Below are 16,880 nucleotides of genomic sequence, written 5' to 3' on the forward strand. Positions count from 1 at the left end.
GTTTATATGGGGCTGGGTTTGTGTGGGGAGGGTGGGGTTACCCCATGGCACAGCACCCACAAGATGTCTAGCCCACACAAGATCACCAACCAGTGTGCAACCCAGTGTGCCCCACAGCATGATGCAATCAGATCCCTAATGCAATGTGATGTGAACCATGGGTTGCCCCTCAACCTTGAGCTGCCCCACAATGTATCTCTATCTGCCCCATGGTGTTCTGCAGCCTCAACCTGCTCCACACCAACCTAGATCCATGTGGGGGAGAGACAAATCTGGGGGCAGATGTGGGGGTGGGAAGGGAGGGACCCCAGGAGGTGGGGGACAGCATCTGGGACCCCCTCATATGGGGCAGAGCCTGACTGGACTCCTCGGGCATGTCTTGGCTCCTGAGTTGCACCTTCTCCTGCTGCAGGGGCTGATGTCCCTCTATCCTGGCCTCAGTGTTCCCCTGGGCACCAGCTGCTCGGTCCCACTGCACACCATGTCCCATAACCCCCCATGCCCTACTGACGCTCTGTCCCATGTCCCTCCATTGCTCTGAACTTTCCATCCATCACCCCACCACCTCTTGGCCCACCAGCCCAGTCTTCTCCATCTCTCATAGTCGTTCTACCTTCTCCATATACCCCCGGTCCCTCCATGTTCTCTATGTCCCACTGTCCCTCTGTCTCCGGCCTGTCCCTCCCCTCCCAACTCCTCTGTCCCCCTCCCCTTCCCCCCTCACCCTCCCTTCCCCTGGCCATCTGTCGCCCCATCCCTCTCCGGTCCTGGCGGCGCCACATGATGGACCCCAGGGGACCCCGGCGTCCGGGCGGCTCCCTCCCCCGCCGAACTCGGGCCGAGGAGGGGTGGGGTAGTGTCTCTATGGGGCTCTATATGGAGTCTATGGGGCGCTAAAAAGACTCTATGGGGATCTGTGGAGACTCTCTGCGGCTCTATGGAGCAGTTATGGGGCTCTAGAAGGGCTCTGTGCGGCAGAGGAGAGTGTCTGTGGGGCAGGGGAGGGGGATCTGTGGGGCACAATGGGGAGGTGGGGACCTCCCCGCCCACGGGAATGTGTCACCTCGCGGGAACACTTGTCACCTCCTTGATGACAAAGTGGACACGCTGTTCGGGGACTGCTGCCAGACCCCCCCGTCCCTCAGACCCCTACTAGCCCCATGGCGCCTCACTGGGGGGATGAGATAACAATCTCCCCCCATCCTCCCCGCCGATGTTTCCCAATATAGACCTGGCAGGGTTGAGCTGTCACCACCCCATGGGTGACAGGACATTGGCCAGGGACCCAGGCATCCAGGCCCCATAGGCACCCCCTTCACAAGGGTCCCAGCAATCCTAGCCCCATAGATCCCCTCCACGCACAAGGAACCCAGGCATCTGAGCCCCACAGAATCATCACAAACCCCACCGAAGCACCCTGGTCCCCATAGATCACCCACACACGGGACCCTGGTGCCTGGGCTCCCTAGTTTCCCCCCCCACACAAGGGATCCAGGCATCTGGGCTCCATTGACACCTCCTACACAAGAGACCTAGGCACCCAGGCCCCCTGGACCACCCCACATCCAACCCCTACAAGGGGTCTGGACAGCCCTTGCTCCAGGGCTCTGGATAGCTCTGCCCCATAGATCATCCTGTGGGGTGAATATGCAGGTCCTGGATGCCTGGGTCACTGGAAAGATGCCATCTTGTGGCTGGGGAAGCGGAGGGAGCTGCCCCCCTCCTTCTCCCTTATCAGCCACCCCCTCCCCAGGAATGCTCCTCCCCTCCCCATCCCAGGATGGTCTATAAAGGCCATGGGGCTGCGGGGCTGGCATAGGTGTCTGCGTGGGGCAGAGAGAGACAGGGTGGGAATGTGGGATGTGGATATGAAGAGCTGAGGGAGTATATGGGGGGTTTTGGGGTGCACAGGAGGGTTATGGGGCACATGGGGATCTATGGTGCAGAGGAATGTGTGGGGGATATGGGGCACAGGGGGGCTATGGGACACATACTGGTTCTCTGGGGTGTGGGGACCTGTGGGGCACACATGGGGTTACAAGGCACAGAAGACCTGAGAAGCACTGAGGGGAACTGTGGGGGACAGAGATCTATGGGGGCACAGCCATCTAGGGGACACTGATTGTCTATGGGGTACATGGGGTCTATGTGGCAAAGAGATCTATGGGCCATAAAGAGGTTTGTGGGGCAAAGAGTGTCTGTACGGGGCACGGGGTGCAGCCCTACTCACCCTCCGCATGTTTCTCCAGCTCCCTTCATCTTACCTGCTAGATCCACAGACTCCAGGTGAGGGTGATGCTGTGGGGCAGCATGGGGATGGGTGCTTCGGGGGGTGTGCTGCTATGCTGCTATAGGGTGTATGTGTTGCTATAGGGTCTGCACATCACTACAGGGGGTCCATACTTTGCCATGGGGGTCTGCATGTGGGGCTGTGCAGGACTCTAAGGTTCCCTGCATTGTTATGGGGGTCCCTGCAATGCTGTGCATCTCTGTGCATCACTATAGGGATACCTGAATCACTATGGGGGTCTGTGCATGGCTATAGGGGTCTTTGTGCTGCAGGGGTCCATGCATCACTCCAGGGGCTGGTGGTCCCTGGTTCTGGAGGTCCCTGCATCAGTACAGGAGTCTGTACATGGGGCTGTGCATGGGTATTGGGGTCCCTGCAAGACTATAGGGGTCTGCCCACAGCTATAGGGGGTCTGTGCACTGCTATAGGGCTCAATACATGGGGTCATGAATGGCTATAGGATTCTGTGCATGGGACCATACACGACTATGAGGACCTGTACATCGCTATTAGGGGTCCTTGAATGGCTATAGAGGTCCCTGAATCACTACAGGAGTCTGTGCATGGGGCAGTGCATGACTATGTGGGTCTGCAGTGGGCTATAGGGCTCCCTGTACATCTATAGGGGCCCATGCATGGGGCTGTGCACAGCTACGAAGCTCTGTGTCTGGCTATAGTGTCTCCCACAGCCATAGGGGTCTGGGCATGGCTATAGGGGCCCACGCACAGCAATGGGCTCTGGCCAATGGGGTTGTGTGGGGCCATAGAACAAGGGGCGAGACCCTGCAGCCACAGCCTCACAGCCCCCCAGGTGATGCAGGGTCCCTGTCTGTGTGGGGCAGGATGGCAGACGCAGTGCTGGCAGCGCTGGGGCGGCAGCCCCCTTCCTGAGGCCAGGGGAGCGGGAGCGGCTGGCAGCTCAGACCAGACCCTTCGACCCCCGCAGCGAGTGCTTCGTCCCCCACCCCCGGGAGGAGTTCGTTCGGGGGCGGGTGATGGGGCGCCAAGGCGGGGAGGTCACCGTCCAGACTGAGCTGGGAGAGGTGGGCAGCTGGGAGATTGGGGTGGGTGAGGGGAGGGGGCAAGGGGCCATATGGGGCAAAGGATTAATGGGAGTAATGGACGGAGGGGTTAAGGATGGGAAGGGCTGATGGTGGGTGGGGGCATAGGAGGTGTCTGGTGGGGGAAAGAAGGGGGGTTAGGCATAATGGGTGAGGGGTTGGTGGGAAGTAGGGAGGTGAAGAGTTAAGGAGGGAGGGGTTAATGGGATGAAATTAATGGGGGAGGGGTCAAAGGAGGGAGGGGGGTTGAAGGTTTGGGAGGAGCAAATGGGGGAGGGGGAAACCAGGCTGATAGTGGTGGGGGCCCTGACCCATTGAAGACTTCCAACCAGTGGGGGGTGCCCCCCAACCCATAGGAGACTTCTCCCAACCCACGAAAGAAATCCTACCAACGGAGCACCCCCTACCCCACAAGGTACCCTCCAAGCCAGGGGGCACCTCCCAACTCCCACCCCCTTGTCTCCCCATTCCCCCCAGACGGTGACGGTGAAGGAAGCTGACATTCATCAGCAGAACCCCCCCAAATTTGACAAGATCGAGGACATGGCGATGTTGACCTTCCTCCATGAGCCTGCTGTCCTCTACAACCTCAAGGAGCGCTACGCCTCTTGGTTGATCTATGTGAGCCTTCCCACAAACCCCTGGGGCACCTGGGAATTAGATGGGGCCTTCCCCACAGCCTATGGGGTAGATGGAAACTAGTGACCCTTTCCTAAAGCTCTTGGGATACCTAGAACTAGATAGGTCTTCCAGAGAGTCTATGGGACACCTAAAACCTGGTGTGGCTTTTTCATGGACCCAAAGGACACCTAGAACCTGGTGGCCCTTCTCCAGCTCCCTTGGGCCACCCAGACCCAAGATATCCCATTTCTAGACCACCTCAGCCACCAAGACCTGAGATGTTGCATCCCCTGACCCCTCTGGTCACCTAGATTGAAGATGTCACTTCAATAGCCCCCTTGATGGGACACGAGATGTCCCATTCCAGACCACTTGGGCCACTGACACATGAGATGTCCCATCTCTGGATGTTGTGGGCCACCCAGACCCAAGATGCCCCTTCTCCAGTCCCTCTATGGACAACCAAAATCAGGACATCCTGTGACCACATCCTGTGGGCCACCTACACAAAGGATGTCCCCACCTGGTGGGGTGGCACCTCCTGAGTCTGACCCACCTGCCCTTTTCTCCAGACCTACTCCGGGCTCTTCTGTGTGACTGTCAACCCCTACAAGTGGTTGCCCGTCTACAATGCCGAGGTGGTGGCTGCCTACCGGGGAAAGAAGCGGAGTGAAGCTCCACCCCACATCTTCTCCATCTCTGACAATGCCTACCAGAACATGCTGACAGGTAAGGACATCCTGTGAGGACCTCAAACTAAACAACCCCACTCCAAAAAATGGCTCCTGCCTTAGACCTGGTCCTCACCTGGGAGGATGGAGAACCTCAGCCTCCACACCAAGATGCCAAGCATGTTTCCCAACTTCATCCCACTTGACTCCTCTCTTTTCTTGGCAGACCGAGAGAACCAGTCCATCCTCATCACGTAAGGCCCCGCTTTGTCCAACCCTGCCCCATAGCAGTGGGGTGGGATGAAGGACCCACCAGGATGTTATGCAATATCTCACTGTTGCCCCCCCAGTGGAGAATCCGGGGCGGGGAAGACAGTCAACACGAAGAGGGTCATCCAATACTTCGCCAGCATTGCTGCCATTGGCGACCGCAAGAAGGAAGTGACCAATAGCAGCAAGGTGAGTGCCTCAGTCCATGTACCCTTGGCAAAGAGGGTCCCCCAGTGGTGTCCATACCCAGCATTGTCCCACCCCACCAGGGCACCCTGGAGGACCAGATCATCCAGGCCAACCCTGCCTTGGAGGCCTTTGGCAATGCCAAGACTCTCCGCAATGACAACTCATCCCGATTTGTGAGTGATCAGGGTGGGTTGTATGAGGAAGGGTCTATGGGGCAGTTTGTGGGACAGGGTATATGGTGTGGGATCTGCTGCAAGATGGCAGCCACCTCCACCTTCTGCTACTGCTTTCCCAGGGGAAATTCATCCGGATCCATTTCGGGGCCACAGGGAAGTTGGCGTCAGCTGACATTGAGACCTGTGAGTGGGTTGAGAGCCCAGCGAGAGGATGTCTTGTAATCCGTCATCCATCCATCCATGGACTTATCTATCCATGGATTTATTCATCCATCCTAGGACTCATCCATCTGTAGACTCTTCTATTCACCCATGAACTTCATCCGTCCCCTCAGGAACTCCATTCATCCATACATATCTCCCCTTCCTCCCTCCATCCAGTCACCTCTTCATCTCCATCTCCTCATCCCACCATCCACCTGACCCTCCATCTCCTATTCTTTGTCCCTCCATCTCCTTGTGTCTACCTCCCTCCCTCCTTGACTTCCTCCCCCTTGCCCAAGTCCATCCCTTCATCTATCTTCATGGTTGGTGGATCCATCATCTCATCCCACTATCCATCTGACCTTTCATTTTCCTCTCTTCTTCCCTTCATCTGCTCATCCCACCATCCAGACACCCCTCCTTTTCCACCTCCTTATCCTACCATCCATCTCTCCATATATGAATCCATCTCCTCACCCCAGCCTCCATCCTCCTTCTCTCCATACCTACCTCAGACCTCCTGGAGAAGTCCCGTGTCATTTTCCAGCTGAAGGCTGAGAGGAACTACCACATCTTTTACCAGATCCTCTCCAACAAGAAGCCAGAGCTGCTGGGTGAGTAGGATGCTTGGCCTTGAGTCTTCTACTTCCTCTCCTCCAATTCTCTGCTCCTTCCTGGGGCAATTGAGGATGATTTGGGGCTGTTTAGCCAGTGCAAATGCTCAGTTTTTGTCTCTATCCTGGGCCCACGGAGCAGAGATGCTTCTCATCACGAACAACCCCTATGACTACAGTTATGTCTCCCAAGGAGAGGTGACTGTGGCCTCCATTGATGACTCTGAAGAGCTGTTGGCAACTGACGTAAGTGGTGGGCTGGGCAGGTGGACATCACCTGGATGAATTGAAGGTGAAATGCCACGTGGATGGTTGAGATGGTAGAAGATGGATGGGTGGAGGAGGAACATAGGGATGAAAGGTGGATGATATGAAGGGTGGAAGATGGTGGGTTGGTGGAGTGGGATGATGTGGGGTGAGGGACAGAAGGTAGGACAGGAGGCAGGGGATGGAGGAGGTTGTGGGTGAAGATAAAAACATGTCGGGGAGTCCTTAGGTGGACAGATGAGTCCACGGGTGAACAAGTCCTCAAACAGATGGATGGGTCCATGGGTGCATGGATGGAGTTAACGGTGAACGGATGAGTCCATGGATGGATGAGTCCATAGATGGATGAATCCATAGATGGATGAGTCTATGGATGGATGGATGATGGATGGATGAATCCATGGCGAGAAGTGTCCATAGATGGATGGGTGAATCCATAATGGGTGAGTCCTTGGATGGATGAGTCCTTGGATGGATGAGCCCTCAGATGGATGAGTCCTCAGATGGATGGAGAATTTGACAAGCTGGAAGGGCAGAGGGACACACAAATGGTGGCCAGCAGAGAGCCATGACCACAGCTGGTGGCAAGGCCTCTCCCACCCCCCTCCACTGATCACCCAGAGCGCTTTTGATGTCCTGGGCTTCACGGCTGAGGAGAAGGCTGGTGTCTACAAGCTGACGGGAGCCATCATGCACTTTGGCAACATGAAGTTCAAGCAGAAGCAACGGGAAGAGCAGGCAGAACCAGATGGTACTGAAGGTAAGTGGGGGCAGGATGACATAGGTCTTGGGGTCACCAGGTTAGGTGGAATCTGACAGTATGTCTTCTTCTTGATGCTCTGCAGATGCTGACAAGTCAGCCTACTTGATGGGGCTGAACTCAGCTGACCTTCTCAAGGGGTTGTGTCACCCCCGGGTGAAGGTGGGCAATGAATATGTCACCAAGGGGCAGAATGTCCAGCAGGTGTACTACTCCATTGGGGCCTTGGCCAAGGCTGTATATGAGAAGATGTTCAACTGGATGGTGGTGAGGATCAACAACTCTCTGGACACCAAGCAGCCAAGGCAGTATTTCATCGGTGTGCTGGACATTGCCGGATTTGAGATCTTTGATGTGAGGACTGAGGGGGCAGGGTGTTTGTCCTCTTAGGGGTTGGGTTGATCCAGTTGGGTGTTGAGATGGTTTTCTGAAGCTTCATGTTGACCTCTGGTGGAAACTTGACCTCTTTGGGCCTTGTATTGACCCTCTCAGGTGTTGAGTTGGCCTCACTGATAGTACTGGGTATTGTGCTGACCCAGTTGGGGCTCAGGTTCACCTAGATCTCATTGGGCATTCTGTTGACGCTGTTGGGTGTTAAGTTGATCCAGTTAACCCCATTGTCCATCTCCTCTCTCCTTCCCCAGTTCAACAGCTTCGAGCAGCTCTGCATCAACTTCACCAATGAGAAGCTGCAGCAGTTTTTCAACCACCACATGTTTGTGCTGGAGCAGGAGGAATACAAGAAGGAGGGGATCGAGTGGGAGTTCATTGACTTTGGCATGGACCTCCAAGCTTGCATCGACCTCATTGAGAAGGTACCACCACCCCCAGGGCCTCATGGGAGCTGAAGGGACTGCTGGGGAAGGGCCCTTTCTTGCCCAGGGACTCCAAAGTTTGCCAGTAGGGTTGTGCTTGGTGTCCTCCACCACCACTGAGGTCTTTCCTTCCCAGCCCATGGGGATCATGTCCATCCTGGAGGAGGAGTGCATGTTTCCTAAGGCCTCAGACATGACCTTCAAGGCTAAGCTCTTTGATAATCACCTGGGCAAGTCGACCAACTTTGGGAAGCCGCGCAATGTCAAGGGGAAGCCAGAGGCCCATTTCTCCCTTATCCACTATGCTGGCACAGTGGACTACAACATCATCGGGTGGCTGGAGAAGAACAAGGACCCCCTCAATGAAACAGTGGTGGGGCTCTACCAGAAGTCAGCCCTGAAGCTCTTGGCCAACCTCTTCTCCAACTACGCTGGGACAGATGCGGGTGGGTGAATGGATGGTTGAGTTGATGGCAAAGACCATTGTCCACCAGTCACCCTTTTTCCTTTGTTATCCCACCCCTCTTCTCTCCAGGTGGTGATGGAGGGAAGGGGAAAGGAGCTAAGAAGAAAGGTTCCTCCTTTCAGACTGTCTCAGCTTTGCATCGGGTGAGGGACCTACATAATGCACCCAGTGTGGGGCAGTGGGAGGACAACCTTTTGAATGGTGGATCACTCCTTCAGCCCCCCAGACCCTCTCTTGCTTTCTCATTGGTCAGCTTCTTTCCTCCTCCCTCCTCACCAGGAGAACCTCAACAAGCTGATGGCCAACCTCAAGACCACCCACCCTCACTTTGTCCGCTGCATCATCCCCAATGAGCGGAAGGAGCCGGGTGAGCAAAGGGCAGGGCTGAGGGCAGGGGAAAGGGTGGTAGGTCTCGCTTGTGTCTGACACCACCCCTCTAACCCACTGCCAGGTGTGATGGACAATCCTCTGGTAATGCACCAGCTCCGCTGCAATGGGGTGCTGGAGGGCATCCGCATCTGCCGCAAGGGCTTCCCCAACCGCATCCTCTATGGGGACTTCCGCCAGCGGTAGGCACAGAGGAGAAAATATGGGGAGGTGGTGGACAACCCCACTGGGGATGATTTCAGGGTTCTCCTGTCCTCTCTGGTCACCAGGTACCGCATCCTGAACCCTGCCGCCATCCCTGAGGGGCAGTTCATTGACAGTCGCAAGGGCGCTGAGAAGCTCCTGGGATCCATTGACATTGACCACAACCAGTACAAGTTTGGACACACCAAGGTGAGGGCACATGGTTTCTCCATGCTCCTACCACTCATGGGGTTATGTGGACCCCATGGTCTCACCCCATTGATGTGTCCACCTGCCTATCTATCCCACCATCCATCGCTTCATCCCCCCAACAACCCATCAACCCATCCATCTGTCCACCAACCCTTCCCAACCAATCTGCCCTCTCACTTGCCTCCTTCCTCCATCAGGTCTTCTTCAAGGCTGGGCTGCTGGGACTTCTGGAGGAGATGCGGGATGAGCGCCTCTCCCGCATCATCACCCGCATCCAGGCTCAGGCCCGAGGGCAGCTCATGCGCATTGAGTTTAAGAAGATCCTGGAGCGCCGGTGAGAGGGGAAGGGTCTTCTCCTTGAGAAGGGACCTCTGGTGGGTCACCACTTTTGTGGTGTGGTGGCATTTGTGTTGCCATTCTAGGGACTCACTGCTGGTGATCCAGTGGAACATCAGGGCCTTCATGGGGGTGAAGAACTGGCCTTGGATGAAGCTCTACTTCAAGATCAAGCCCTTGTTAAAGAGTGCTGAGACAGAGAAGGAGATGCAGGTGGGAGGAGGTGATGAGGCAGGCAGCTTGGAATCTAAAATGGGTTGGGTGGGGTTGATGGATGGAAGGGGTTGGATGTGGCTACTGGTCTCCTGGGCTCTGTTGCAGAACATGAAGGAAGAGTTTGGGCGGCTGAAGGAGGCCCTGGAGAAGTCAGAGACCCGACGCAAAGACCTGGAGGAGAAGATGGTCTCCATGCTGCAGGAGAAGAATGACCTTCAGCTCCAAGTGCAGGCTGTGAGTGAGACTGCCCCCCAAAACCATGTTGGGGGGTGACCAGCACCCCTTCAGGGCCACCCCACTTCACCTACCACCCCAATACAGGAGCAGGACAACCTCAATGATGCTGAAGAGCGCTGCGACCAGCTGATCAAGAACAAGATCCAGCTGGAGGCCAAGGTGAAGGAGCTGACAGAGCGACTGGAGGATGAGGAAGAAATGAATGCAGAGCTGACGGCTAAGAAGAGGAAGCTGGAGGATGAGTGTTCAGAGCTGAAAAAGGATATAGATGATCTAGAGCTGACTCTAGCCAAGGTGGAGAAGGAGAAACATGCCACTGAGAACAAGGTGAGGGTGGAGAGAGACCTTGACCTTAAGTTTTGGGGATTTGGGTCAACACAACCTGGTTGTTTTGGGTTGAGGAGATCCAAGGCTAGTCGATCTGGGCTACATGAAGCTTCAACATCCTTTGTGTTTACCACTGATGTGGCCTCACTGGCCAAGGACAACAGCCGTATCACCCAGCTTTTCCCCACCTCTGGAACTAAGCTGGAGGCCTGGTGTTTCTCCTCCTGCAGGTAAAGAACCTCACAGAGGAGATGGCTGGGCTGGATGAAATGATTGCCAAGCTAACAAAGGAGAAGAAAGCCCTGCAAGAATCTCACCAGCAGACACTGGATGACCTGCAGGCAGAGGAAGACAAAGTCAACACCCTGACAAAGGCCAAACTCAAGATGGAACAGCAAGTGGATGATGTGAGTGTAGTCTGGTCCCACAATGGGTAGAGCTGAGGAGCTTACTGGGGCAGAGATGATGAAAAACTGAGGTTTCCCCCCATTTCCATGTTTCCACACAGCTTGAAGGCTCCCTGGAACAGGAGAAGAAGGTCCGGATGGACCTGGAACGGGCCAAAAGGAAGCTGGAAGGTGACTTGAAGCTGACCCAGGAGAACATCATGGATCTGGAGAATGACAAGCAGCAGCTGGAGGAGAAGCTCAAGAAGTAAGGCTGGACCTCTTTCCCCAGTCTAAACTGGTCAGGGAGCAAGGGCAGGGACCTCACTGCTACCTGCTTTCATCTGCAGGAAAGAGTTTGAGATCAACCAGCAGAACAGCAAGGTTGAGGATGAGCAGGCTCTGGCTCTGCAGCTCCAGAAGAAGCTGAAAGAGCTGCAGGTGAGGGATCTATTCAAGCTTATTTGGGCTGGACTGGAGAGCCTCTGGCTGGTTGGGTTGAGAGGAAGAGTCTCTATCTGGTTAGGCTGAGTTTAGGAATTCCTGGCTGGTTGGCAAGTGTACAGCTGTCTGAGATGAGCTGAAGAGTTTTCAGCTTGTTGGGGTGAGTTGGGTTGAAAAGTCTCCAGCTCAACTGGTTGAGTTGAGTGGAGGAGTTGGGTGGAGGCAAGTCTGCTCACAGTATCTCCATCCCTGGAGCACAGGCGCGGATTGAGGAGCTGGAGGAGGAGTTGGAGGCAGAGCGGACAGGCAGAGCCAAGGTGGAAAAGCTACGCTCAGACCTGTCGCGGGAGCTGGAGGAGATCAGCGAGCGGCTGGAGGAGGCGGGTGGTGTCACTTCAGTGCAGATTGAGCTCAACAAGAAGCGGGAGGCAGAGTTCCAGAAGATGAGGCGGGATCTGGAGGAGGCCACACTGCAGCACGAGGCCACGGCCGCTGCGCTGCGCAAGAAGCATGCCGACAGTGTGGCCGAGCTCAGTGAGCAGATAGACAACTTACAGCGTGTCAAGCAGAAGCTGGAGAAGGAGAAGAGCGACCTCAAGCTGGAGCTGGATGACCTCAGCTCCAACATGGAGCAATTGATAAAGGCCAAGGTAGAAGGAGGCCAAGGTGGACATCTTATCTCCACCACGGGCATAATTCTCCTGCTTCATTCCTCTTCTTTATCCTGTCCTTCTTCAAGGTGGGCATGGAGAAGATCTCTCGCACCATGGAGGATCAGGCAGCTGAACACCGAGCCAAGTTGGAGGAGACACAACGAGTCCTCAATGATACCAGCACCCAACGGGCCAAGCTCCAGACGGAAAATGGTGGGAACCTTGACCCACTGGATCCCTCACCCCACATCCCCAACCCCTGCCCCACATCTTCAATCCCTGCCACACCCTTGAAAACCTGCTCTACCTCTGCAGGAGAGCTGTCCCGCCAGCTGGAGGAAAAAGAGGCCCTTGTTTCTCAATTAACTAGAGGCAAGCAGTCATACACACAGCAGATGGAGGACCTGAAGAGGCAGCTGGAGGAGGAGATGAAGGTGAGGTTTGTGGCACGGCTGAGAGGGTCTCCAGGAGGGCCACAAGACAAGGCGTCCTTCACCCTCATGGTGGTACCACCAAATGGAAGTCAAATTCAGGCTGGTTCAGTTGGGTGGTTGCATCTAAGAGTGGTTGAGTTGGGTTGCATTGGTCTACCAGATGAAAGGTTGGGCTGAATAGGTCAGTTCTGAAGCACCTGGGTTGGTCTATGGGTGGTCAGGTGGCACTGGACCAGGGGAAGTCAAACTGGGCAAGACTAGAAATACCCATATTTAGATGTCTCTGGGTCTGGACATGCTGAATTTGGTTGGGATGATCTAGAGAAGGTTTGGCTGAGAAATACCAGTGCTTACTGAGTTTGAGGACCAACATATAGCTCAAGCTCACCTTCTCCCTGCCTCTCCCTCTCAGGCCAAGAACGCACTGGCCCATGCGCTTCAGTCGGCCCGGCATGACTGCGACCTTCTGAGGGAGCAATATGAGGAGGAGACAGAGGCCAAGGCTGAGCTCCAGCGCTCACTCTCCAAGGCCAACTCTGAGGTGGCACAGTGGAGGACCAAGTATGAGACAGATGCCATCCAGCGCACTGAGGAGCTGGAGGAGGCCAAGTGAGTCATCTCCCCATGAAGGGAGATTCTATGAGGCAGGGGAGAGTGAAGACTCTTCCACTGTATCAGGATCTGGAGAATGTATAGGAACCTGGAGATGGTAGAGGAGATCCAGAGTCTCAGCCAACCAATAAGCAGAAAAAGGTTTGAGTTGACCCACTTGGTCCATGGGTCACCACAGTCAGGTTTTCTCCCACGGTAGGAAGAAACTGGCCCAGCGGCTGCAGGAGGCTGAGGAAGCGGTGGAGGCAGTCAATGCCAAATGTTCCTCCCTGGAGAAGACCAAGCACCGACTGCAGAATGAGATTGAGGACCTGATGGCAGATGTGGAGCGGTCAAATGCAGCAGCTGCTGCATTGGACAAGAAGCAGAGAAATTTTGACAAGGTGGGAGGACACAATGATGAGACAGGAGCAGATGGGAGACATGGGAACAGAGGGTGACCACTTGCTTTGCTCCAGATCTTGTCTGAGTGGAAGCAGAAATTTGAAGAGTCACAGGTGGAGCTGGAAGCATCGCAGAAAGAGGCCAGGTCCCTCAGCACTGAGCTCTTCAAGCTGAAGAACGCCTATGAGGAGTCGCTTGAGCACCTGGAGACCTTGAAAAGGGAGAATAAGAATCTCCAAGGTGAGACTGTGGTACTCCCCCTGTCCACGTTGTTCTCCACCACTTTTCACCAAGTCTGATGAGATCTCATCTGAGCAGAGGAGATCTCGGACCTGACGGAGCAGCTGGGTGGCAGTCACAAGACCATCCATGAACTGGAGAAGGTCAGGAAGCAGCTGGATGCTGAGAAACTGGAGCTCCAAGCTGCACTGGAGGAGGCTGAGGTGAGCCAAATCACATCCCCATGAGTCCCCAGGTTTTCCTAGTCTTCTCTGTGGCCCTCTAATTTATCTCTGTCTCCACCAGGCCTCTCTGGAGCACGAGGAGGGAAAGATCCTGAGGGCTCAACTGGAGTTCAACCAGGTCAAGGCAGACTATGAGCGCAAGCTGGCTGAGAAGGATGAGGAGATGGAGCAGGCCAAGCGCAACCACCTGCGGGTGGTGGACTCGCTGCAGACCTCGCTGGATGCTGAGACCCGGAGCCGCAACGAGGCCCTGAGGCTGAAGAAGAAGATGGAGGGTGACCTCAATGAGATGGAGATTCAGCTCAGTCATGCCAACCGTGTGGCTGCCGAAGCTCAGTCCCACCTGAAAGGAGCCCAGGCTCACCTCAAGGTGGGATCACCCACCTCTAAGGAGGTCTTCCTAGCCCCTTGGAGCTGCTGGCTGATGTCCATCGTATTTATCCCAACAGGACACCCAACTGCAGCTGGATGATGTGGTGAGAGCCAATGAAGACCTGAAGGAGAACATCGCCATTGTGGAGAGAAGAAACAACCTCCTCCAGTCAGAGCTGGAGGAAATGCAGGCAGTGGTGGAACAGACTGAGAGGGCCCGCAAGTTGGCTGAGCAGGAGTTGATTGAGGCCAGTGAGAGGGTCCAGCTTCTCCATTCACAGGTGAGACATCACATGCCTTCAAGGAGAGACGTCACCTCCATCCATGGGTGTGGGGCTTCCAATAGCTTGAGTTACCAAACATCTCCAGATCCTTTAAGCCCGCAGAGTTGGCAGGGAGTAGTGGGGCATTAAGTACTGGGGGGGTTGAAGAAGGATTGGTCAGCACTTCAACAGACACCTCCTGAGATCCTCTCCTCTAACTCCAGAACACCAGCCTCATCAACCAGAAGAAGAAGATGGAGGCCGACATCTCCCAGCTACAGACAGAGGTGGAAGAGGCCATCCAGGAGTGCAGGAATGCAGAAGAGAAGGCCAAGAAAGCCATCACTGATGTGAGTGCCATGCTGGGAACCAACGTCTAGGACACCTTCCACTGGAGGGTGATGGAGAGCACACTTTGGTCCTCCTTCTCTGCTTGCTTCTCTCCTTGGGCAGGCGGCCATGATGGCAGAGGAGCTGAAGAAGGAGCAGGACACCAGCGCCCACCTCGAGCGAATGAAGAAGAACATGGAGCAGACCATCAAGGACCTGCAGATGAGGTTGGATGAGGCCGAGCAGCTGGCCCTCAAAGGGGGCAAGAAGCAGCTGCAGAAGCTGGAGGCTCGTGTGCGGGAGCTGGAGAATGAGCTGGAGGCTGAGCAGAAGCGCAACACTGAGAGCATTAAGGGTCTCCGCAAGTCTGAGCGTCGCGTCAAGGAGCTCAGCTACCAGGTAGGGCTCATGGGCTGGCCCAGGTCAACTACTGTCCCTTGGCCACAGGGCCTCATATCTCATGCTGTACATGACTTAGAACATGGCTGACCTGCTGGACAGAGAGACACAGGCTGTCTAGACTAGACACTAGACCACCCACTGCTACTGTGTCCAGTACTGCAGCCAGACCCGCAACATGGCTGGCCCAGTGGTCATGAGCCACCCCGGCCACCTCTCGGTGCCCCAGCATCCATGTGGTCTCTGCATGATCCAGAACCTCAGGTGGGACCTCATCAGGGGCAAGAAGACATCCCACCTCCTGCTCCCAGAGCTGAGGCCACCCACAGATCTAGAGAGGCTCCAGTCCCCAAGAATATCATTAACTGTCTCCTGACCCCCATAGCTTGGGTGATTCAAAGTACAGGTAGGGTCAGGTCTTGATCCACATGTGTCTCACCCTACAGACGGAGGAGGACCGTAAAAATATGGTCCGGCTCCAGGACCTCGTGGACAAGCTCCAGCTGAAGGTCAAGGCCTACAAGCGACAGGCAGAGGAGGCGGTGAGCATTAGGGGGGCAGCCGTGGGACCATCTCCCAGGAGTGGGTTTAGGATGTGGGAGAGGATGTGGGGAGTAGCAGGTGACCTTGAGATGAGGTGGTCAATGGGTGGAATGTCAGGGGGTGAGGAGAGTGGGTGGGTGGTGGGAGGGAGAGATGATGGTAGGATGTGGGAAGGAAGGAAGGAAGGAAGGAAGCAAGGAAGGAAGGAAGGAAGGAAGGATGACTGAGTGGATAGAAGGAGGGACAGGTGGCTTGGAGTTTATGTGGGTGGAAGATTGGATGGATGGTTGAATGCATGACGGATGGATGGATGGATGGAACGCTAAATGGATGGTTAGTTGAGTAGATGGTTGGGTGGCTGGAATATGGGATGTCTGGAAGGACAGGTGGATCTATTGTGGGCCAAATGGAGTAATAATAAAGTCAGATATATGGAGAGCAGCTGGGATGGCAGGAGGCCAGAGAAAGCTGTGTGGGAGCCTGACTGATGTCCCTGCCCCCTCAGGAGGAACAGGCCAACACCAACCTGGCCAAGTTCCGCAAGGTGCAGCACGAGCTGGACGAGGCAGAGGAGCGTGCTGACATCGCCGAGTCCCAGGTCAACAAGCTGCGGGCCAAGAGCCGCGACATTGGAGCCAAGGTGGGACTTTCCCCTCCCCACAGGTGCCTCATGGCTGTCCCACAACAGCCCCATGCTCACACTTCCTTTTTCTCCTTCTCCATCAGAAGGGACTCAACGAAGAGTGAAGCTCTGGATCCCCAAGTATCCTACCTGAACTTGCAGCTGTCCCACCTAGACCTCCAAGTGCCCAACTCCCCCTAGCCCCCCCAAGCTTCATCAGCCAATAAAAAGCATTGAGCAGCACCAGTTTGTGTGGGGCTGGGTTTGTGTGGGGAGGGTGGGGTTACCCCATTGTATGGTATGTTATACAGATGGAGCCCATACAAGCTTCTAGTAAATCTGAAATTTATGAAGAAGAAATTTATGGGATGTGGAAAAACGGACAGGCCATGTGGGAGGATTATAGAAGCATTGTCAGAGTATGCAGGGATGCAGCGAGGAAGGCCAAAGTCCACTTGGAATTGAGTATGGCAAGGGATACCTAGGACAGCAAGAAGGGCTCCTACAGGTACATCAGCAGCAAAAGGAAGATTAGGGAAAATATGGGGCCACTGTTGAATCAGATGAGAGATGGTAAATGTCATGGAATAAAGGGTGGATTTTGTCCTGGTTTCAGCTGGGATGGAGTTTCCCAGTAGCGGCAAGGTCCGGGCGGGCGGTCACAGCGGGAG

General features: G+C 55.2%; 1 protein-coding gene across 1 annotated transcript; it reads left to right on the forward strand.

Moving 5' to 3' along the window:
* Positions 1-3,133: 3,133 nt before the first annotated feature.
* On the forward strand, positions 3,134-16,452 carry LOC104685921 (myosin-6-like). Its single transcript, XM_039549650.1, is given in 39 exon segments — positions 3,134-3,161; positions 3,164-3,333; positions 3,829-3,972; positions 4,545-4,701; positions 4,870-4,897; positions 4,994-5,102; positions 5,183-5,275; positions 5,398-5,461; positions 5,998-6,096; positions 6,239-6,342; positions 6,985-7,123; positions 7,209-7,477; positions 7,768-7,938; positions 8,075-8,384; positions 8,474-8,547; positions 8,684-8,771; positions 8,856-8,973; positions 9,061-9,184; positions 9,385-9,521; positions 9,610-9,736; positions 9,845-9,973; positions 10,061-10,303; positions 10,534-10,710; positions 10,812-10,957; positions 11,040-11,130; positions 11,394-11,783; positions 11,873-11,999; positions 12,102-12,220; positions 12,633-12,829; positions 13,032-13,215; positions 13,291-13,456; positions 13,535-13,659; positions 13,742-14,050; positions 14,130-14,333; positions 14,540-14,665; positions 14,769-15,044; positions 15,491-15,586; positions 16,093-16,227; positions 16,314-16,452. Coding segments are annotated over 39 exon segments (5,814 nt in total). The 3' UTR covers positions 16,335-16,452.
* The last annotated feature ends 428 nt before the right edge of the window (positions 16,453-16,880 follow it).

The sequence above is a fragment of the Corvus cornix genome, chromosome 2 (assembly GCF_000738735.6).
Source record: "Corvus cornix cornix isolate S_Up_H32 chromosome 2, ASM73873v5, whole genome shotgun sequence".
NCBI classification, from domain to species: domain Eukaryota; kingdom Metazoa; phylum Chordata; class Aves; order Passeriformes; family Corvidae; genus Corvus; species Corvus cornix.